Source organism: Rhyacophila brunnea, unplaced genomic scaffold (genome assembly GCF_057557595.1).
Source record: "Rhyacophila brunnea isolate RB1 unplaced genomic scaffold, BYU_Rbru_1.0 scaffold_3, whole genome shotgun sequence".
Taxonomy (NCBI): Eukaryota; Metazoa; Arthropoda; class Insecta; order Trichoptera; family Rhyacophilidae; genus Rhyacophila; species Rhyacophila brunnea.
The window spans coordinates 48,638,408-48,663,602 of NW_028232965.1; the positions used below are offsets into that span (position 1 = coordinate 48,638,408).

Below are 25,195 nucleotides of genomic sequence, written 5' to 3' on the forward strand. Positions count from 1 at the left end.
AGAGTAATATTTTGAAAAAAATGCCAGACTATATTTTAATAACCTATTTTTAGACACCTAGTTATAGTATGTATCAGTCCAGAACAATTAAAGTCTGTAGGTATCTATTAGTTAAAGTGTAATCCGGTTCTACTTCTTGATTGTGAGGGTAACCTAACACAACGATGAATAAATGGTGTTGTACATAATTAATTGATTAATAATTATTAGTATTATTTCCATTTCTATAAGGAAACAACTAGAAATTTCAAGGTTTTCAGTTAATAATGCCATTCGATATGGAAATGTATTCTCTTTACAATTCAGTAAAAAGAATAGGTAGTCAAAAATTTCTTCAGTGTATCATAAAATCGGAAAACCCTTTCAGAGTATAATCATTAATTCATTTATATACTGGAAATTCTAGATTAATTCCTTATAAAATTGTAAAATTTCATTGTGGATTGCTGAATTCCACTAAACTAAAAAAAATCGGTGCGTGTACGTACGCGCGTTAGAAGTTATACTTCTTTGGCGTAACAAAACAAAAACAAAACTTGTGGTAACCTAGATTCTTCGACTAGCTCTTAATTATCTTGTTATTTCTCGTTGTTTTTATTTTTAAAGTAGCAACTGTCACTCTGACGTTTAATCGTTTGTTAACGTAAGGAATTGCAAATGGTCGACAATAATAAATTCGTTGCCTGGCTAGGCAACGGAACAATTCTACTGTTAAACTTGCGTTTGTATACACTATACAGCTGACTGCTTCGCAGATATTTTCATACTGTCGTAGCGGTGTGCGCGCGCAGCTCTCAATTTCACTCTCGCCCCAAAAGAAGTATAACTTAAAAAATATACAGTTCCTCAAAATCAAGGTTTTAAAATTAAAATGAGAATTTCTGCGAAAAATTCAAACACGATTATCTTGGAACAAAGAATATTGAAATATGGTATCGATTTGTTGGTGCGCTACTGATGATTGGTCGCAAGGGCTAGGTGAGTTTTTTTATTTTATTAAAAGCTGTTGCGATTTATGGGCAAGCTTGAATTGTGGCTGGTGTCAGATTACACTTCTTCGCGTAATCCTGACGCACGTTTCAAATCGTTTTGCTCTCTGCAATAACCGTTAAAAGCAACAAACTAACTGTTTTTGTCATCGATTTTGTTGCAATTGTTTCAGGTATTTTTTTTACAAAGTTACATTATTATAAATAAACTATAATCGATTTAACTTTTGTATTATTCCATTTTAGTCGTTTTTTGCGAAGTGGGTTTACCTTTCGGAAACTTCATGCACTATTAATTGTAAGTGTTCATCTAGGATCTAGGTATATAAAATTGGTGAATATCAAAGTTTAAATTAAAGTACCCTCAGTTGATAGTATTTGACTGCTGACTAGATAATTACTAATTAATTACCACATTTAAATAGCATGCTAATTATATCTAATGTCCACCTACTCGTTATGCGCTAGGCGCGTCGTTAGCATGTTTTATGTCATTAGTGTGTTTTAATATTGTTATTTACCTGTTACATGCTCTGTTACAAGGTGATAAAATTGAAATTGTATAGAAGACGCAAAGAACTGCTTTATAAGCTCAAGAATAGACTGTTTTATATAAGCCTTTAAATTTTTGGTAGAAGAAATAGTAATTATATAGGTAGTATGCGATTATTTAAATAACATACTTACATTTGTTTGCATACAAATATCACGTTTATTCAAGCCTACTCGACCTTTTCAAAATCTAAAGAAACACGGTATTTACACCATAAACAAAATTCAGCTTTGTTTGGATAAAAATAGGCTAATAGCGAGGAGCTTATACCGTGGGTATCAGAAAAAATGAAACTATGTTTGTGATATAATGAGATTTGTATAGGAATACATAGTCTGATACAGATTTCGACATCGGTTTTATTTTTCTGTGTCTGCTGTTGAATACAATACTTACCTATTATCGTGAATAAAAATATATATTAACTAGCTAAAGTACCCGGTTTCGCACAGGGTCGCTTCGTGGTTATATTTATCGTAGATATTTAAAAAATAATAAGAGGTAATTATTTTTTTAATATCAAAATATCTGTGTAATACAATATGGCAATATGAAAATAATTCTAATATGAGTAAAGGTCAAACAAAAGAACACTAAATTAAAATCGAATCCAAAATATGCAAACGTTATTAATATGTAGTAAAAAAAATCAAAATTGGATGGAACAAACAAACAATAAACTTTGTATTTTATATAATACTAATTTAGAAACCTTCGCAGGTGTGCGCACAACAACTGACAAAAGTTTCATCGCAATCGGATGAATGGTACAGGAACGCATACGAATAGAAGAAGAAGAAGATGGTTGTACTTATTCAGAAACCTTCACGGGCGTGCACACAATTGGTCAAAATTTCATCGCAATCGGATGAATGGTATAAGAACGCATACGAATAGAAGAAGATACTCGTAGAATAGAAGAAAAAAAGAAGAAAATGGTTGTATCAATTCAGAAACCTTTGCGGGCGTGAGTACAACTAACACTTGATCAAAATTTCATTGCATTCGGATAAATGGAATAGGAACGTATACGAATAGAAGAATATATAATAGAAGAAGAAGAAGAAGATGGTTGTACTAATTCAGAAACCTTTGCGTGTGTTACCACAACAACTAACGAAGGTTTCATCGCAATCGGATGAATGGTATAGGGACCATACGAATAAAAGAAGATAGAATGAAGAAGAAGAAGAAGATGGTTGTACTAATTCAGAAACCTTTGTGGGTGTTACCACAACAACTGACGAATGTTTCATCGGAATCGGATGAATGGTATAGGAACCATACGAATAAAAGAAGATATAATGAAGAAGAAGAAGATGGTTTTTCTAATTTAAAAACCTTTGCGGGTGTGCGTACAATAACTGACGAAAGTTTCGTCGCAATCGGATGAATGGTATAGGAACCATACGAATAAAAGAAAATAGAATGATGAAGAAGAAGAAGATGATGATTTTTCTAATTCAGAAACCTTCGCGCGTGTGCATACAACCACTTACCAAAATTTCATCGCAATCGGATGAATGGTATAGGAACGCATACGGGACAGACAGACAGACAGACAGACAGACAGACAAACAGACATACAGACATTCATTTTATATATAATAATATATAGCTTATACTCTTCGCGCAAGTGCAAGCAATACGTTGACAAAGTTTAATCGCAATCGGATGAACGGTATGGCAGCGCATAAAACACGAACAAACAAACAAATATTGTTTTTTATATTACAGATTAGGTATTATAATATTATTTGTAAATAAAAAGCTATGTTATTTAATGCAAATGTACACACGTGAAAAATACGTTTACGTCTGTGAACCAGTAATAATTGTTAATCCGCAAAATGCTGAAAACGAAACAAAAAGTATACAAAATTTTCTATTACTTACCGCCACTGGCTAATAATTATGTATATATTATTTGAATTTATAATAATTAACATTTCTCTCCCCTATTCCGACAAATGAAGTGACAAGACAGACGTATACGAAGAACCAGAGATTGAATAAAAAAAGAGGTATCAATCATGTCATAGTAAATCGATTGTTTCATTCGCTGGAGTGCTCAATTTTCCAAGAAATCAGAAGAATTGAAACAGCTATCATTGCCTTTTTTCTTGATGGTATACATTATTGATAGCTTCTAAAATATGCCATTGTGTAAAAATACGTTTCTTGTAGAATATTGCTGCCAATTGAAGCCGCCAGCACTGGATGATAAATATACTGAAATAAAAAACCGGTGTGTGTACTTATGTACGCGCGTTAGAAGTTATACTTGTTTGGCGTAACAAAACAAAACTTGTGATAAACTAGATTCTTTGACTAGCTCTTAATTATCTTGTTAAATTACACACTCAAGAAAAAGGACCGCTTATTGGAACGCCGTTGGTTTATTTCTATACACTTTAACTTATATTACTAAATTATATAATGGTTCTCGTTTTTTTTATTTTTAAATTACCAACTTTAATCGTTTGTTTACGTAAGGAATTGCAAATGGCCGACAATAATAAATTCGTTGCCTAGTTAACGGCACAATTCTTAACTTTATATTATACTGTATAATCGTAACGATTGCAGTATCATATTGTGGCATAAAGGTAGTGCGTTCGGCTGATAACCGAAAAATAGATGGTTTGAATCCAATCGAGTGCGTTTTTTTTTCGTGTGAAAAAATAAATTATGCCACACGCCAAAATACACTCTGATCTGATTTCTCAAACGCGCCAAAAGAAGTATATCTTCAAAAATAGGTATCCCAATACACTATATCGCATTCTCAATACTATATAATTATTATATAATATATAGTATTGAGAACGTGTTATAATATATTTTCTATTTTCTTCTGTCTTTCCGATGGTTTTATTACGTATTTTAAGTGTTATTTCATTTAGAAATGAATATTATAGGTTAACCGAAATATTAATATTTACTTCAATATTTTAAATAAATTGTATTGAATCTAATTGGAACATTACTGTTTGTAAACTAGCGCCAAATTTGTAACATACGTATAATATACTCCACGGTGAATTAATGTTCAACGAACAACTTGTCATTTGATTAAAAGGTATACGAACATATTATGTTTCAAAGACAACGGCTCATGAAGAAGTGTTCTACGGCTGCAACTTACATGTAAATATCTAAGGACCGAACAGTGTGAGGGGAGCTAAGAGAGGAATTCATCCAGCAGTGGACCGTCCCCGGCTGATGATGATGACGACAAGTCTACGCACGATATTGTGTATTGCTGTTCTGACCTGCGCAATGGCAGTTGAATTGCGAGGGATACGTCACCCGTGAGTAGTCGTAAGTCGTTCCTTCAATATCAACTTTGGAACAACAATTAATTTTATTCATTCAAGCCGCCAATCAAGGACATCATAAACTGGTTTTGGCTTTATGCTCTGCGTATTTTAATGCACTAATGCATTATTTTTGTTTGCATATTATTGTCATGAAATATGAGGCGAAGTTTTATTGCGCGGAGAAATACAGCTGGGGTGACCATACGGATAATATTAATTATTGTATTGAATTTTTAATTTACTACGTTTGATTATATAAAAATACGTGCAAGCTACGAATAAAAATACAGTCCTCTGCACAGTAAGGCCATGGCACAAGCATAATGATGACGTAGTACTCGTAGATTCGTAGTAGTAAATAAACGGTGTATTGATTTTACATTTTGAATTAATGTGAAATCATTTTCGTTTGTAAAATTTATCAAAGTACCAGTAATTGAAATGATAATATGTACTGGAAATTATTGGTCACATTTAAAATTGTTCGTAATAATGAAGTAAGGAATAAATTTACTGGTGTTTTAAGTGTCAATTCTTGGCGGGAAAACATTATATTTATTGAGTCAGTATTAATTTTCTTCGTAGAATTACATTTTACAAATGTTCATATAAATTATATTAAATTCTAAAGGATGTTAAGTCGATAAACTAGTCTCGATAATGGTGCTACAGCCGAAATTGCTATCGACATTGAAACATTCTATAAAATTTTATATAATTTATATTATAAGCATTCATTACAATAAAATAAACTATAAATACTACAGTCATACTAGGTCAAAATAACTCCATATCTGGAAAAAATCTTCGTAAAGGTGAGACTTTGAAGATGTTTAGTGTTGGTGCCCAACCCCAAGAATAACATACTAAAAATCAACATTCGTACGTGCAGTGATACTGCCGCCATCTTGGAAAATGGTGGGTGATACCCAGCTTTCGAGCTATATCTTACTAACAGAGTTAAATATATCGAAAAATATTTAAAAAAAAAATATTTGTTGGCTTCAAAGTAAATTTTGGATTGGCAAAAGTAAAAAATGGATTTAAAATGTTTACGAAGTCCAAACTAACACTTTGTCTTATTTTATGTCTTCAGATTTATATTTCCGTCCGTTCCGGTGATGTCACATCGGGTTACCATACTGAGTTGACTATATTACTGTAATTAATCCTTTCCATGCGGACGGAACGCCTGTTGTACACTAATTAATTGGCCATTCGATATAATTAGCATGTTATTTAAATGCGGTAATTAAAAAGTAATTAAATGCTCCGCAGTCAACAAGGGAAATGTCTATTTTGACAACATTAATCTTTTCTTCTCTTCATTAGTCTTTTATGGTTTCATCATAATTATTTGCTATTTTTTTTTACATAACATAATCAAAACTGAATTATAAACATATGAATACACTCTTATAGCCAAGTTATAATAATTATTATCTTACTTTCATATATCTTTCTCACAATTAATAATTGAGACGATTTACCTATACATATGTCTACCGTTGTCTCATACGTGTTTAGATAATATTATATTTCTTTTGTTTGCAATGGAATGCGACGCTCTGTTTGCAATGTGCATTTATAATTTATAACAGGTTAAATAAATATAAAGGCTCACAAACTTATGTCAAAATAAAAAAAATGTACAAAATATTTAATATGAGTAAGCACAAGCGAAAAAGAAAGAGGATCTTACGTTGCTGTATTGAAGACATCTTCTTCTTCTTTCGACCATGTCCGATCCTAATAGGATCATATGGGCCTCCACAGAGTGGAGGTTTGTATTGACAGATTTTTGTTTTTACGAGAAATGGATGTCAGCCACTTGCTCAACCTATTAGGTCCATACTCTGACTCATACACAAATTGAAAAACAATATGTGTACTAGCCAGACTCAGGATTCGAACCTGGGACCCTCGACTCTATAGGCCGGCATTTAAGCCACTCGGCCATCGTGGGTGTTAGACATAATGGCTATTAAAGATCAGTTTATTTCACAAAACAACTACACTCCATTCTGTTATGATTATAAAACAACATTTACTTCAATTAATGCTAATACTGAGTTGGGCCATACTCTTCAAGGCTCTAGTAACCCGAATTTGGAGGTGGATGATACTGTTTCCCCGAAGAATTGCTACGCAGTTTATACAGATGGCAGTAAAGTTAAAGGTTCCCCATCAGTTGGAACCGCATGTATTTGCCCGAAATTGAACTTTCAAATAAAGAGAAGCATTGATCAAAATGCATCTGTATTCACTGCGGAATGCATTGCCTTAAACGATGCATTGGACCTAGCTCTGGATCACACTAACAAAACATTCCTTATTTTTACAGACTGCCTTAGCGCCTTGCAATGCTTACAATTTCCAAAATTTGACGTAAAAACTAACTTTTATATCTTTGAAATAAAAAGAAAATACAATAAATTTATACAGTTAACCTTAAATAACAGTACAATCACATTCTACTGGATTCCTTCACATATTGGAATTCAGGGAAATGAAAATGCAGACAGTTTAGCCAAAATGGCAACGAAAGAGTTGACTTTAGATAAGCTCCGTATACCATATACAGACTTTGTTTATTCTTTCAAAAATATAGCTAAAACCAAAACAGAAATATTTGTAAAAGAACAAGGCCAAACAAAAGGTAAAAAGTATTTTACCGAATATTACAGTGGTAAAGCAAAACCTTGGTATGCCAATAAAGGGCTTGATCGAGAAATCATTGTTACCGTGAATCGCTGCAGAGCGGATCACTACAGTCTTGCATCATCCCTTTATCGCATAGGGATAGGGAACAGTCCAAAATGTCTATGTGGAAATGCCAATGAAGACCACAATTACGTTATTTGGCAATGTCCACTCTATGACATACAAAGAAAAGAGCTAGTTCCAAGGTTGATAAAGAAGGGGTACCAGTTGCCTCTGGATATCGAGTTGTTTTTGACCGAGCCCAATATTGAGGTCTTTTTTATTATAAAATTGTTCCTTACCAAATGTTCTATTGATGTTTAAATATTATTATTGTTATTATTTATCTTACTGTAATCTATTGAAAAAATCTGTTATAAACATGTATATAATGTAACAGCTGAATAAGCCTCCATTGAGGCTTCATGGCTTTTAATAAAAAAAAAAGGTTAAATAAATCTGATGGATATCTGTTAATTATGTTTTTAATGGATAATGCTATTTTAATTATGTGTGTAATATATTATAATATGTAATATATTATATGTAAAAGCCGAAATATGAGGAGGATTAAGTGCACTTTTTAAGTGCACTGATTAAGTGCAACGAAATATTTGTAGATTAATGGGGTGGGTAATCTAAGATGATATTACAGTAACGGGGGTGTAAATAAATATCTTTTAATGGCGCAAATAAAATAGTAGAAAAAATACTTTATTTTGAGTAAGCATATAATCAAAATGGCCAACGCGTGGTCTTCGTAAATCTTAATCGCTAGTCGCTACGGTTGAGTGCTCGCCATTTTTGAGCCGTGTAATATTTTTGCATACACATATTTTAATATATCGTCTAAAGATAAAAACATGTATCCTTTGTTACTGGAAGTTTTTTAAGGCCGCCATAAAATAGAGCAATAAAACAATCATGGTCAGAGGTTAAAGATACCTCATTTCATCAGTCATCACATCGTGGCTTTTGCGAAGAAGAGGAGTTAAAAAATAGCTCATATTCAACTAAAATTACTAAGTTTATTGGTAGCTTTTTATTCAATATATGCGAAAAGGACATCAATCGTACAATACGCATCGCGAAAATACGGAAAACCATTGTCATAATATGACATAAATTATGCGATATTATGACAATGGTTGACATAATAGTATTAACAGGCCGAATCGGCCACATATTGCATAGTATGCCGGAGGATATACCGGCGAGGCTATATCCAACCCCCGATGGCAAGAGAAGAGGCCGAAATTGAGATGGTTGGATTGTGCCACGGGAGATTTAAAAATGCTCGGTCAAAGCAACTGGATTGTGTCGGCGCTGAACCGTCCAGGATGGATGAAGTTTTTGAAGGATTCTAAGACCCATCAAGGGTTGTGTGCCATAAATGATAATGATTATCATATTAAAATATATCAAAGTTCACCTGGACAAGTATTTTTTTAAAATTCATAATTTTTCAGAGGATTTGACTGCAAACAGGTCCGCACACAGGAAAATGGTACCTATGCGAAAATTATCCATAATATTTTATTATTGATTTTTTAGGCCGGCGGGGGGGGCAGGATTAAGAAAATCTAGCAGGTGATAATGACATCGCGTATGTATTCAGTGGACTCCCGCGCTTTTCTGGATACATACCTATTACCCAGACATTCCGAATTTTCAGTCTAGCGATGAACACCTAGCCTGCAGTTATAACTACTGGTGCTCACTTACGAGTTATTGTGACCTGTCGTATCCACAAGTGGTAATATAACGCGCTTGGCTAAATGGTCATGACTATTAGGGTTTTTAGTAGCCGTTTGTGTCGTATGAACTGTCTTGTTTTTAAAACAAACCGCGTGAGATTATGAAAGGAAACATTGAATTCCCCAGATGATTGCAATTATGCCAATTTATGAGTGCCACGGGTGTACCACTGATATAGATCTTGTGAATGGTAGAATACCGAGATAAGTAGAGCCAACCCATTGAGAATGGCGTTTGACAGTAAATCACCCGGGTCACGATCCTCAGTCATGAAGTTCTGATGAAAAAGAAGAAATAATATTCTATTCGCCTGAAGTATCTTTATGTTTTCGTTTCTGGGGAAGGGGGGTCCGGTCAGACCAAAATATATTTTCAAAAAGTTCCACAGTTAGGTAGGCACCTATTTGAAATCACATAATATATGACGACAATAATTTATAGTCTGATTATCGGGGGTCTAACAAAGTGAAGTGGTACGTTCGCCACGATTTCTCGGTATATTATTGTTATGGAGACGGTAGCATACAGAGATCACTGGAGATTTTTTTTTACCATAATATCCTATCCTATTATGAGTGGAGGTTACGAGATGTGTACTTCCAGACTCAGGATTCGAACCTGGGACCCACGATATTATAGGTCGACGCTTAAGCCACGCGGCCATTGTGGGCGTATAGTGGGAGATATATATTATAGTAATGAGAAACTGAGTCACGATATTCAGTAATGAAGAATACGATATGAAGGAACAATTTCGCATACATAGCGTTGTATGTAAATGAACGCCTGTTGACAGCGGCTCAGTTTTTAGTTAACTAAAACTTTGATAACCCATGAAGCCATCTATTAATCGTTTAATTATAAAGCTGGGAGCTTTTCTTTGGCGGAGTTTGAAACATCTAAGTTATTGGCAATAATTCGCACAAGTCATAGACGAATCAATATCTCAAAGGATAGGAGCACTTTCCCGAACAGTGAACAGTGAACACCACTGCATATGAATATACCGAAATATGACTATATTCTAAAACATTAGAGCGAGAGGTTTAAAAGAATACTATTTTATGTAATAAAAATACTTTATGCAGTCATCAAATGTTTAAAATAAATATAAAGGATAATAAGGCTTTAAAAATATATAAATAGATTATCTACAACGCTTAAGGAATGTCCAGGATCAAGCTTTGAAAATAGGATAAAATCTCCATTTTGACCTACGCGGCGCACGTACCCCCTTAAAACTTGTGTACCTATATTCAGAATTAATCAGTGAAGCCCTTTAAACAAAGCAGTTAATAAACTAATATTGTTTATAATAACATTGTTTTATTTTATTGTTATTGTAAATTTTATATTTAAATGAATAATTAATTGTTAATTAAAATTTTTATTTTATTAAATATTGACTAATCCTACATATTTGTGTTATATTATTTGAATGTTATTGTAAATGCTTTTTGTTTAATTTTTTGTTTGGTGGTAGGTATTTTAATAATTTTAGAATATTTGTTTAGCGTCCTTAATGATGTACCTACCTAGTAATAAATAATATCCAATCATTAATTTTAATTTAATTGTTAGTGACAAATCACTATTGGACGGATAATGCGATGCATTAGTAGATTATTTATGTCGTCTTTATGATTTTGTTGTGGTAAATACCTGTTTTATTATTTAGTTAAAAATGTTTCTTTGGGGCGGACGAAACCGGTCCAAATTTATTAATGTAAATCATTAATAAGTTAATAAACATTTAACTTCCACATTGTAAAACTCCAGATTTCCAGAGGGCTTGAAATTGATTCAAACAGTCCCAATTTTTAATTCAGGCACCTCAAACCTTTTAATCTACCTCACTCACCCAGCTTGACTGGCGTTAATACAAAGGTATTGCAAGGTAATAAAAATACATAAGACTGAAGATTGTGTTAGTGTTTAGATTCCCAATGATATTTTAAATACCTTTGATCCCACATGACGGTGAGTCGTTTACGCCTTTGCCGCCTCTGCAAACGCATCCTGGGCATCTGAGCCATCCGGGCAGTGTGAGGGGGAACCGGCTCGCTACTTGCAAATAATTGCACATCACTCGAACGGTCCACCGCGGATAACTAACATAACAAATAAAGACAACAATTAAAAGTTAAACACAATTAATAACAGAATTGAAAATTGAATGGAGCAGCATTTTTTTACTTATTTAATAATGGGGAATATAATGTATTCGCACAATTAATTAGACTGTTTTCACAAAGTGCTGACAATATTTAAAAAGATGATATTCACATCAGAAATAGATGGTTTCAAAAAATTTTTTTTTTTTAATTATCGAATTACTAACAAAGGTGGTTGTTAGTATTTTTTGAACAATCACAAGCACCCACGCTTTGAGAAAATCACATATTTTTTGTGTCCTCACCGGGATCGAACCCAGAACTCTCGGGTGGAAGGCCAGCGCCTTACGCACTGCACCATGAGAGCCCACTAATTAACTTCAACTACAGCCAAATGGTAGATTTTCACTAGGGAAAGAAATAGTTATAGTAACACTAAAAAATGAATAGGTGTATCGACGGAAAATAATTATATTTTGCTGTTCTTTACTGTTACTCGTATATTAATTAAAATAATATTTTTAACATGAGTATTCTTAATAGTGTTGTGCATAGATATCTATTATATTCAGATATAATATTTAATTAGCTATTTTTTTATTCAACGAATAATTCACAAGATTTAAGAATGTAACATTCTAACAAACGAATGTAACAAAATTTTGATAACATTTCTGAGAAAATATATTATAACCAATAGAAAAAATCTTTTTGAAAAAAGAAAGACACCCCGCAGGAATCGAGCCTGCATCTCTCGGATATCGCACCCACGCACATAGACCACTATGGTAAAGGAGTCACACTTAATTTCGACAAATTTTAACTAATGGCTTTTAATACTTATTGAAGAGCTTTCCAAATTGAGCTACTATTGGCGATCGGCTTTTGTTTTTTTAAATCAAAGTAGGTATTACTTTAATTAGGTGCTAACCGACGTCACGGATCACTCTCTTTTGTTGTAACTATAATATTATTATATCGGTGATAAAGTATGTAGGTAGCTAAAATATTATTTTTGTAAAAAAGATAAACAATTATTACCTCTACGATGTATTGTCCAATTTTTGCCGAACCTGTCTTGAAAGTCTCCAACTCATTGCTTTTGAACTCTTTCAGTAAGGTGGTGTCCTTGATATCTGAAAAAAATACAATGTGAAAAAAAATTAAATACCTAAGTAAAATTTAATTTATGCTTTGGTTCATATGGGATTCCACAGAGTGGAGATTGTAATAACGGATTTTTAACGAGAAAATGATGTTGGTGATTCGCCCAATATTTTGGGTCCTTGCTCTGGATTAAACACACATTGATAAAATAACATGTAATTTTTGCGCGATCTGTACCCACTACCCATGACTGAATAGTTTTGCATAACTATTCCATTGTGTGGATAAAAATATTAAAATGTAATGTTGGTTGAGAATGGAAAAATATTTTGAATATTGGAGTTTTTAATAAGACATTTTAATGATGTAATTGATTTAGAGAAGGATACATTGTATTTAAGTATGTTTAAATAATAAAATTATCGTATTTTCCAAAACAAAACAAAAAACATGGAGTACAGAGCTTGTTTCATCATTCATATAATATAATGCTTGTTCATTTTATTATGTTCCGACCTTGAGACTAGGGTAACCATGTGTCTTCATACGATTAAAGCACCAAACTATTTAAGTATTAATATGATGACAATGGATAACAAGGTAATACACGGATAAATTATATCATATACCCTTAGGAATATCATGAAAATTTTAAAAAAGTCTAGCTGTTCGAAAAGTAAATCACATTATTTATGTATGCATATTATTTTCATGAGAACAAAGATTAAAGACATTTATTTTATTGTTAACATATTTGGTACAAATTATGTAAGAATGTCGCTTTTTAAGTAAATTTGGTGTAATATTCTAGTCTTTTGATGAAAGCTGTTCACGGTGTCGAAAAACGCTGGCTTTAGCGCCGTATGCTATATTTGACAGAAGCTCGCTTAGTTTGTAACTCATATTCAGTCAATTCAAATAATAAATGAGTCGATTATTTCCAAAATTCACCTTGTCCATTTTGTTTTATTTTGAGATATTCACAAAAAACCAATATAGAATCTCTACATAGAAATTTTTTTCTTGGTCGGGTGATTTTAATATTTAAACTACAAAGCTTTTCCAATTAAACAATTGAAAGTTATTTGGAACATGATATTATACTTTTTCGTATTGAGCGAAAAATTCAAAATAACAATGTAACAATGGAAAAGATGATATTTGAAAATTGCCACCAGACAGACAATATGCATTTTGAAATTGGATGATATTTTTCAACCGTTATAATGACTGCGAACAATTAGTTTTGGAAAATGTTTATAGAACAAAAGTGTGTGCCACTATAAGGAATACAATTATTGCATATTCAGTTCATTTTTGGTCAAAACTGGGCAAGATGATTTTTGGAAATGGGCGATCATTAAATCATTTTATAAAACATTATTCTACCTTTAGAATGTATAAACTATGGTTGCCATATGTATATATTACATATGAGATGACATTTTCATATAAGTAGGTAGACTGACAGTAACAGATTATATTATGTTATGTAAAATGCGCAGCTTCAAAAGAATGAACATGGTAAAAAAAACATTTCAAGAAATGGTATGACTCAATGGCTATGCACTGAAAAAAAGAATGCAAACGGAGGTCTGTAGATACTCGTGACAGGTGTGTTGACCAATCGCTCTCAAACATTCAGAGAAACAAGAAGACAGGATAGTTTGAACAGCGATTCTTTTCGGAGGCGTCAATAATTGTTTCTGTCAATACCACAGGCTAACTTATTAAAAATAGACAGATACGTAATGGACACAAATATTAATATATTTTTGGCTGCACGGTACTGCTCCCTATGTGATCAAATGTGGTGTGGGAATTGTTATTTTGTAGTGATTTTAATATAACATCAAAGTAGATTGTTGTTGTCATAATATGACATATTATATCACTTTAAGTAACCGATTTCTTATATTTGACCATGCCCGATCCTGTTGGATGTTTGTATTAATAGATTTTTGTTTTTACGAAAAATGGATGTCGCCACACGCTCAGCCTATTAGGTCGATACTATGACTCGAAACACAATATGAAAAACAATATGTGTATTTGCCAGACCAAGCATTTGAATCTGGAACCCACGACATTATAAGCTGACGCGTAAACAAGAGTAAATCAGTAAATAAGTAAATCAAAATTAGCTTGCCCACTCCAGACGCAAGCAATGATAGCAAATGCCACATTATATTGTTTTGAATATCTTCACTCAAAGAATATTAATAGTAAAAATACATAAAAATAATTATTAGGTACTTATAAAAAAAATATTTAAATAGGTTCGCCTGTGGTTTTAATATGATATGATTTTAATACCGTTTGTGTACGAATGGAACCATATAAGATTGATATTGATATGGACAGAGCAGACTGAAAGATGTTCCTTCAAGGTAAAGGGATGAATTTGCTACAAAACCTTCGTAAATGCGTGTTTTCCGTATCCGTGAGATGTTGTAACGGAAATAAATGGTCGTATAGCGTTGAGGTTAAATTCATATCTCAAATAAAATAAGTACTCACAAATGTGTAACAAAAGCCGCCGGAATATTTCGAAAAGACATAAGAAAATAGATAGGTAAGTGAATTAGAAATACAATCATATTGTATAATTTATATAAAATTCTGGTAGGTGCTCGTAAGCATTAGGTCGTATCTATCAAATTACTGATAAAATGACAACGTTATTATCAAATATTTAATACTAATCAATATCAAATTAATGGTTTTATTGAATCTAATAAAATTGGAACATTGAAACATTTGAAAACAAAATACATAGCACGTCACTGAAAATGTATGGGATAATATCTTTGGGGAGCGCATTGACTAGTCTTTCACCTTTCGTTAATGGTGCTTGATATGCTTGACACGAGGAAACGGTTCCGACCCAGAATCGACAATGGCTGCGACCACGTAGGTAATTGATAGGCGCATGTAAATTCAAATTATTTTAGGACACGAGGATTGGAAACCACCCCTCGCGATAACAGGAAAAAATGTCTCAAGAGCAGAAGTGACCTACAAGATTCAAGAGAGTGATAAGTAAGCATGCCTTGTAGAAAGGCAGTCGGAAAATAATCATTTGACGAATTATCTAAAGGAAAATAAGGAAGAATTTTCTTCTGAACGCGCTCTAAAATAAGCTTGCAGAAAACCTCATAAGGACACCAGATAATCAACACTGAGGTTCTATTAACAGATTTTTTGTTTTTACGAGAAATTGATGTTAGCCACTCGCTCAACCTATCAGGGCCATGCTGTGACTCCAAACACAAATTGAAAAACAAAATGTGTATTAATTGCCAGACTTGCAGAGAACCTGAGACCCTTGACATTATAAGGCGACGCTTAAATCGTATGCGTTATCTACAACATTTTTTAATATACCATATTATTGTAGTTTATTGGTTTTCATCGAGAGTTATTATTGTTAGTTAACACCAATAAATAAACAAATTTATTTACCAATTTAACCCTGCATCTGATTGAAAAGATGCGGTTTTAAAAAGCCGAAGAGATTCGAAGGTCACAAATCTCAAAAGATGCACTCACAATGATCCATAAAGAGATATTTGACCCGCAGAATCCTGTACATTCAATATTGGTCACACACATGCGGACTTTCTATGGGATAATATATTGTGCGCATATTAAGAGGTTATGTATTATTTATTAGCTACTACACGATGTAAATAAATAAGACATGGATCAAAAATAAAAATAAATGTAATATAGTAAATAATACAGTTGGATACAGACGCCAATGGATTGGGAAGAGCTAGTTGGCGTTAATAGTAGCAAAGTTCATTTTATATGGATGCAACATAATAACATATTATTATCGCCATATAGGGACAAAACTCATTAAGTGCATTTAATGAATTTGTCATTTGATACAAGGAATATTATTGTTTTGATATGGATAGTATTATAGTCTGCGGTAAAAATGAACTAAATAATAATAATTATATGATTTCTAATTGACGATACATACATGGTAGGTATACGATTATACATTTTCAATTACCTAAAATCGATTCGGTTTTAGCAACTCTAGTTTTACATTTTGGAATTTTCGTGCTCTATGTAACTGGTAAGGATTAGAAAAAATATTATATTATGTATTTATAAATAAATCTTAGTTTTATGAGTCTTCAAGTGTTATTAAAATATAAAATAATTCCTATTAGGTGTAGGTTAGGTAAGTTAGGTTAGGTAAGTGGTTCGTCGACCCAGTGCAATATAACAACATAGTTTATTATCAATTTTGTCTTTGAGACATTTATTTTGAAATCTACGTACTTTGCGCCTTTTTTTGCAAGCTCCTACATATTTTAGATATTTTCCAAAGACAATAATTTCATCTGAAAAACAATGGTGATAGAGGTATTCGCTGTTAATAGTGATTACTCTATTCTTCCAGTCAAATCGCTTTAATGTATTTTCTAAAGTGCGGTGAATAATTAGGGTAAGATCGTGTCACCGTGCTGGACACATGAATTGCTACTAATAATGAGTGATAATGTGCTAATCCAACAAATATTATTTAAAGTATGGAATACGCAATAACTTATCTTTATAACCTGTTTGTATACCTACACTTTCATATATTTAGGATCTATCTCTCTATGATGTTTTCTAGAAGGTTTCATTCATCTTTTTTGAAGGTCTATTTTAAAATACCGATTCAAAGTCAACAAATTCAATATTATCAGGCGTAAATGCTTGTTAACTTATGTACTTAAGCATTTTCATTGTATTGTGGTCTCGATTAAAAATAATATACTTTTATTGTTAGTCGATTAAGCCCTTATTAATTATTGTTCTAAATATAAATAAATAAATTTGGACATAACGGTATCATTGTATCATTTTCATTAATCGGTTTTTGAAAGTCATTCATTACATTAAAAAAATGTAGCATTATGCTTTGGCATATTTTTTATGGATTAATTATATATACAAGGATGACTATGTTAATGCCATATCACTGAATAGCGAATTACAATTGTAGTGCTAATTATCGATTATCTTAGAATGCAATGCAGTAACCTGCTTGCAATAAATTAATATTTTCGATAGCAATTTTCGTTCAAATAAGCAACAATCATCTTTATAATATAAACAGTTTACCATATTATTACATTCGAAGTATGAGCAACAAATATAACTAACATCGAAGTTTACAGTTTCGTGTCACGGCCCTACAATAAGCCTTGTATGGCATTAGATATTGTGTGAAATTACACACGAACTTATCGGTTTTTGGAAATATAATGACCTCACATTATTGCAGATTCTAAAGAAAATCAATTAGTGTATGCGCCGGGAATAATAATTATTCTTAGGTAACGGTCGCCGCATAATATGTGTTACTTTTTGTCACGAGACGAACAAAACAGTTTTAAAAATTTCGTAATACATTTAAATATTTTTTTACCGAATGTCATATAAACAGACGCCGAAAATGACTTTTCAGTGAAATCGTCTTGTAGGCGGCACATACACGATATATTTATATAACACCATACTATAGTGAAGTGACATTACAGACACTTAATTGGATAGAAGTGGTTTTAATATTAAGTTAAAAATCGATGTTTTTAAATTTCGAATTATTCAAAAACTAAAAAAAAAATTGAACTATATTTTAATTATTAAAATATGTAACAAAAAGATCAGGGAACACAACAACATTGCGAGTTGGGTTGCCTTCTGGGCGAGGCTGTAACAATATTTAAATCTCGAGTGTGAAGAATTATGGGACAATCTGTTATTTTATTCTAGTCACGTCTGTATTAAAATGTAATGCATTACGTTTTGTGACATAAACGAAACGCGTGTTCAATAATGGTAATATTTGAGGACACCGTCATAAAGCAATAAGCCGAATCCGGCTTTAACGCCATGGATCATGGACTGGCCACGAACGCTTTTTGTATATTTTAAATAGCAAATTATTTTTTTTCTTTATTGTTTATTACGTCATGAAAAAGTATGTTGGCCGAAATCCGATGGATACAGGTTTGAGTAGGTACCGCTTTGTACCAATATTGTTCTAATAGGTGTTCCAAATTATGTATCTATATTCAGCGCTCGAAATGGAAAAGTTCACGAACCGGAGCGTTCGACAATTTTATAAAGGTATTACATAGGTATCAAATTGTATGTGTATTTTATAAAAATAAATGTGTTAGATATTTTGTTATATGGCATATCTAGCTCAGACGGTAAAACTATTTTTTCCACGAGACGGAGCGATAATATTATCGATTTCACGAACCGGAACGGCGCTCCGGTCTGCTCCGGTCCATTTCGAGCCCTGCCTATATTTATTAATTATCTTCGATTAATACTAATATATTGTCTTATTATATATATTATAAGTAAAATGTATTATATTCTATCTTTCGTATTTTGTCGCTAGATATCTCCAGTAAATACAAAGTAGCTCTGCACTTTGCCTTAATATATTTAATGCATATCAGATAACTTAGGTGTCATTTATAAAAAAATGCAGAATCTGATTTCTTTTTTGTTCGATTGCATTAAAGAAATTGAATAAATGATCTATTTTCGTATTTACAGCATCAGACCTGATCAATTAAGTACCGTTCTAAATGAAGCAGTGTGACTCGCCGATATATAAGATCAATGAATGAATGAAGCGATCATTGAACATAACTGAATAGAAGAATATAAATCGGTTACCCATTGACACATTTGAACAGGGGATGGTAACATGTCATACAATATTATAATTAATGATAAGTAGTATTAATAGAATCTTATAGCTACTAGATGTATAAAATACGTTTAGAGCTAGTGTAATCCTGGGTATTCGGGAGAAATCGAAAATGTTTTTTTGTATTACCGGTAAGTCATACGAATATATGAAGCGCCTAGTTTCAAAAGCCCCTAAAACGGTTTTTGAAAATTTTTGAGTTAGATATGTATTTAGATGGATATTTTTGTTACCTATATGATGGTCAAAAATTGAACTTAAAAAAACGCCAAAAACCGTCAATACCTATGATCGAAAAATACGGTAAATTTCAAAACACGCTAAAATGGTTGGCTGTGCTTTTCAAATACCCCTAAAATGGAAAGCCAAAATAGTCTTTAGAATGTAACTAATTAAAAAATAAATACATAAAGTTCACAGATTTAATAGATGTTTTTTTCTCATTTTTCTCAAAACTACCTAAAATCATTTTTCTCATTTTTCTCAGAACTACCTAAAATCGTTTTAGGGGCTTTTGAAACTAGGCGCTTCATATATTATTATTATAGTGTGTTTTTATGATTTTCTATTTCTGACGAACCAAATATTATTGTAAGTATATTATAGTCAATAGTGTCACCCTAATGGCCCCACGTCTTGAAGCGGGCCCCTAGGTCTAAGCTCATCTTTGTCGCCCCCCTACTTATCGCTAGAGTTAAAAGCAGTGTAACGCTCTACAGAAACGTTTTCCAAATAATGGTCCAGTTAAAATTAAAAGAGTATTCAGTGTATTTTTCGCGGATTTTTTGTATTTTCAATAAATCCACTTGATTGTTGTTTAATTTAATAAACACATTTTTTTTAGTACTTATTCCACTTTTAATCAATAAATTCCGAGGCTGACGAAATCGGTCCTAATTTATTGATTAAAAGTGGAATAAGTACTACAAAAAATTGCGTTTTATTAAATTAAACAACAATACAACGCAGTTCCACCATGAATTGACAGCTAACAAAATAAAAGAAAAATCCACTGGAGTTATGAAGTTTTCGAATATCGACACACAATAATCAAAATTTTCATCACAGAATCACATATTTTAAAATATTAAAAACTTCAAAGTAAAATAGCACCGCAGGCGACTTCTTTTACCATTAAAACATATTTGTGATCGTTATCTCACTTATAAGGTAGACGCGCCACGCGGGCCCCCCCAGAATCCGGCCCCCCAGGCTAGAACCCTGTCAGCCTCCCCCTTGTGGAGGCCATGGTCACCCATGTAAGATTTTCTCGAGATTTTACAAAATATTTAAAGGTCCCTTAAATTTAAAACAACAAAATCTTATGCATATGAGCGTATTCTAAAAAGGGTTATACTTATATCCCGAAATTTTACTGCACGAGTACAGCCTCCCGGTACCGTTTATGTGAATCGAATTGAATTTATCATTATTTATCAATCTGGTACCTATAATAGATACCTTTATAATAATAATAATACTCCTTCGACGGGTACCTTTAGACCACACTTCCGCGTATGACCCTCCGCGGCCCTCGTAGTTCAGTGAGTAAGGCAGCGGTCTTTCATTCAGTGGCTCCGGGGTCGATCCCCGTGAAGTCACCAAATATTTATATGATTTTCTCAAAGCCTGGATATTTGTGATTGTTTCACTTACATTACTACACTAAAACCATTGGGCTTCATGACCTGTTGTAGTGCGAAAAATGACAGGTATGTAATACAAGAAGTATTGAAAAAACACTGGAGCAATAAGGAGGGGAAAAGGCTTCGACTGATCAAATTTGAGGGACGCAAAAGAGGCTTTTATTATGACAGATATTTATCTGCAATTCTTGGTTTAGAATACAGATCAAAGACTAATCGAGCTTGTCTATGTTGGTCTTGATAGCAAATTTTGGAATTTTTTTAGTGTGGTTGAATTAGCAACTATATACAAAATACAATTTTCGAAGTTGGCAGCATTGTATTTTATAAAACTTACTTTCGAACTGTTTATTAGCGATTTTAAATGATGGTTTACTATTAAAAAAATCTTCTCGAACGCCTGTAACATTAATTTTGAAATTATATTATATACTTACGTCAGATTTCATATTTCAGTACGGCATTGGCAAATAAATCTCAGAGATAGACCGTGTGAAGTTTTGAACATATTATGAATCTCCAGGTAATTTAAACATAGTGGTAATAGGATTTTTTAACATTCACTTTCATATAATACTAAAACTGAAGTACCCGGTTTCGCAATAGGTCGTTTCATTGATATCCATACGTTTATCTTACTTAACTAAACAATATTAATAACATTCTTCAATATTAAATTAATATATTCTGTATCTAGGCATACAACAATATGTCAAAAAAAATTCTGACAGGAAAGTCAAACAAAAGAATCAAAAATCGAATCCAAAATGTGCAAACTTTATCTTTCGTGAAAATTTAAAATTGGAATAGGCAGGAAAGGTAATTTGAACAATTAACTATTTTTTATTACCACGTTTTTATTAGCTCGTATTATTTTTTGTCCGGAAAGATTTTTTCTTGTGTAGTACAAATTTTTTCTTGTTTGTCTAAGATTTTTAACTAACTTCCCGACTAGCTAGACATTTAAAACTTTTAGAATATATCAGAACACGACGACAATGCATTCTTTTAATACTTTTGGCCATCTTTATACAGAATTGAATTCATTTTCAGTTAATTCTGTTTTGTATGTTTCGGAAAAAAAACGTTAAAAGTAATATTTACTACTCACTATTATTGGTTGCTAAGTGAGTCCTATCAACTAAATTATTAATATATACGTGCGTTACTATGGAAATCATTATGAAATATCAAAATGACATTTCAGTATTCTATATTTATTTAGTATTTCTATTAAATACAAAAAAAAGTATTTATTAACACATAGTATTGTCAAGTTTATGTGATTCAACAGAAAATTTAAAAACGTGGTACCTATATAAAAAGTTCTCTTTATCTTGTAATTATTTATATGTATAGTTATTAAGTCAGCTGGGGCCAAGTGGGAAAAGAAAATCAAAACAGACATAATGTGTTGACTTTTATATTTTAGATAGATAAATAAAAGCTCTGTCTTCGTAGAAGATGCGGTTATCTTATATTGTTTATTCACAATGTAGCTACCCACAATGGCCGAGAGGTAACGTGTGTAAAATTGTGTTTATTTCAATGTGTGTTTCGACTTAGCTTAGATCTCATATGTTGAGTGGTGGCTAACATCTATTTCTCGTAAAAAAATCTGTTACTAAACCTCTTTGTGAGAGATCCCATAACGGATTGTAAAGCCAATTAAAAAAGGTAATTAAGCTGTAATTTAGTTAATAAAGCGATTACCTGCCAATGCAGAATGGTTATTTGGAGTATATCTGACTGTCCAGACGACGGTTGAAGAACACGGAGTTACAGCAACGGATAGAGGAATACCAGCTCGTTCTGATCGAAGAATGACTCTGAAAAATATATAGAAATTATTTAATAAATACAATGCTTAAAGTAAAAAATGAGGTATAATTGATGGGAAATGCATATAGGTTAATTTTAACTGTCAGGTTTCAAATAATTGCAAGTATGTATTGACGATTGAATCCATGCTCAAAGACTTAAATGGAAATGGGTGGGTCATGTAGCGCGACTACAAGATGAGAGATGGACAAAAATAATTACTTCATGGAAAGGCCCAAAAGGGAAACGCTATAGAGGAAGACCCCATGCGAGATGGCAAGACGACATCATAAAGACAGCGGGCCCAAATTGGCTACAAATAGCCAAAAACAGAGCCCAGTGTGACTCTTTGGAGGAGGCCTTTACCCGAAGAGGGGTTCTTACAAACCAAAAAAACTAATTACATTACTATATAAACTAGAAAATCAGTAGATAATACAATCATAGATAGGTATATTTACATAATAGATATATTCATAAATTATATATATATTCATTAGATATAGTCAATTAACTGTCATTTACTTTTGTTTGTAAGAAATAAAAAGCCTTTTTTATTTATTTATGTATCGACGAAAGTTCCTATGAAAGTGTCTAAATACGTAATGTTAATTAATTGGCGTTTAGGTCAATGATTCCCAACCGCAGGTTCAAAAATAGTTGTGGGCTATTTAAAAAAAAATAAGAATTTTCATCTCTGAGTTTTCAAAGACATTAAATTATTGCCCGCATTTTCAAATACCTGTTCATGACTTGTTCGGCTATGTCAGTAATAAAAAGGAAACAGAGCAGCAGAATGATTGTCAATGTGGTAATTCGTTTTTCGAAATATTGAAGGCATGGCTATCAACTACCTACATGTTCTAGAAAAAACTTAGCAGCAGATGTCGCATTATTTTTTGAAAATTAAATATTGATTTCTCGAAGTTCCTAAAGATCTGTAATTAACAAATTATTTTTCGGTTTATGATTATTTCAAATAACAAATTAAAAAACTACTAAAGAAATACCATATAAATAATAGTTTTTATTTCTGAATTAACGGTCCGCGAAATACTTTTCCAATTTTAACCGGTTCCCAGGTATACAAAGGTTAGGAAACACTGGCTTAGATAACTAAATTCTATTGGGCACACATTTTTACAGCATACTTTAAGGCTATACTTCAGTTGAGGCATGGTCTAAAAAGATCGTGGGTAGGCGATGCGTGGATTGTGCAAATGACGCGTGCCGAACGAAATATAATTTGTCATAAAAAATCAACATGCGTCCATTTAATGTTATGTTTATTGTTATATTACTAATAATAATAATAGTATATTCATTGACATGTTTTCTTTTTCAAGTAGGTACATACGTTGTAAAGTTTTTTTAGTCATCTTTACACGATTTAAGAATATATTCATCCGACGCCATGACAAAACAAATCTACGTGCGCACACCTCAACTGCCAGTCTCCGATTGACGACGAGTGCCAAATTTCGTCGCACCTACTGTTTAAAATTATTTGCCGTTTCACTGAAGTACGCTCTTAAATATTGGTATTAATATATCATTTTAATTTTTAATCCGTTATACTCATCTTTAAATTGATATATTTTTAAAATATCACTGTGGATATAATATATTACATATTCATTTTCCCTGAACGCATTATGGAGATTTTTAATTATTTTGTACATCTTGCTTTATACATCACCAATGAGAAAATATTTTTCAAAAAACAATTAATTTGCAAGTGCAAAAGTGCCACCGATATTTATGCTAGTTTTTGAATTTACTTACATAAAACGCAGACCAATTTCGCGAATGCCATTTTAGTTCAAAGCAAGTGAGCTTTTAAAAGCTTCCTCTGGAGTAGGCGTAAGGATTATATTATTTAAAGTGACTTTTGTTAGTCGCCGACCCAGTTTGATGAAAATCGTTATATTTACAAGATTCATGCGATATGCCTTGCACTGCACAGACAATAAATCAGCCAAGCTGTAAATTATATGTGACAATTTTTGTCGTTTATGTTTTGATGTGTTAAGAGCCAAAATGTATGTAGGTACTTGCTAACGTATTAAGTCTAGCAACGAAATATAATTTATAGTAATTTACCTTATTTTTATTCATTAATTGAACTAGCACTCACTTGGTAGAGCTCCATTATAACGTCCAAGTTTTTTGTTAATTCAATAATATTTGACTTATTTATTTTTACAGATTTTTTAGGCTTATCTTCGGAACATATTTTCAGAACGATCTTAAAATATCTAAATAAATAAAAAAAACCGAACGCCTCCAATTCTAAGTCATGTCAGAAAGAAAGGGTGTATTATGTTTAACCCTTGCACACAACAGTGGCGTAGTTTGATTTATTTTTAATTTTAATATATACGAGTATTATTTTATTTCACTACAAAGATTTACTTTTAACATTCAATTAAACAG

General features: G+C 32.2%; 1 protein-coding gene across 1 annotated transcript in view; it reads right to left on the bottom strand.

Moving 5' to 3' along the window:
* nord (neuron derived neurotrophic factor nord) overlaps positions 1-25,195 on the bottom strand; it is a 67,468-nt gene that overhangs the window by 11,884 nt on the left and 30,389 nt on the right. The window contains exons 3-5 of the mRNA XM_085952886.1: positions 22,652-22,767; positions 12,482-12,576; positions 11,289-11,437 (exon numbers count right to left, since the gene is read on the bottom strand). Of these exons, the coding sequence (XP_085809012.1) occupies positions 11,289-11,437; positions 12,482-12,576; positions 22,652-22,767 (360 nt within the window). The remainder of the gene's footprint in view (positions 1-11,288; positions 11,438-12,481; positions 12,577-22,651; positions 22,768-25,195) is intronic.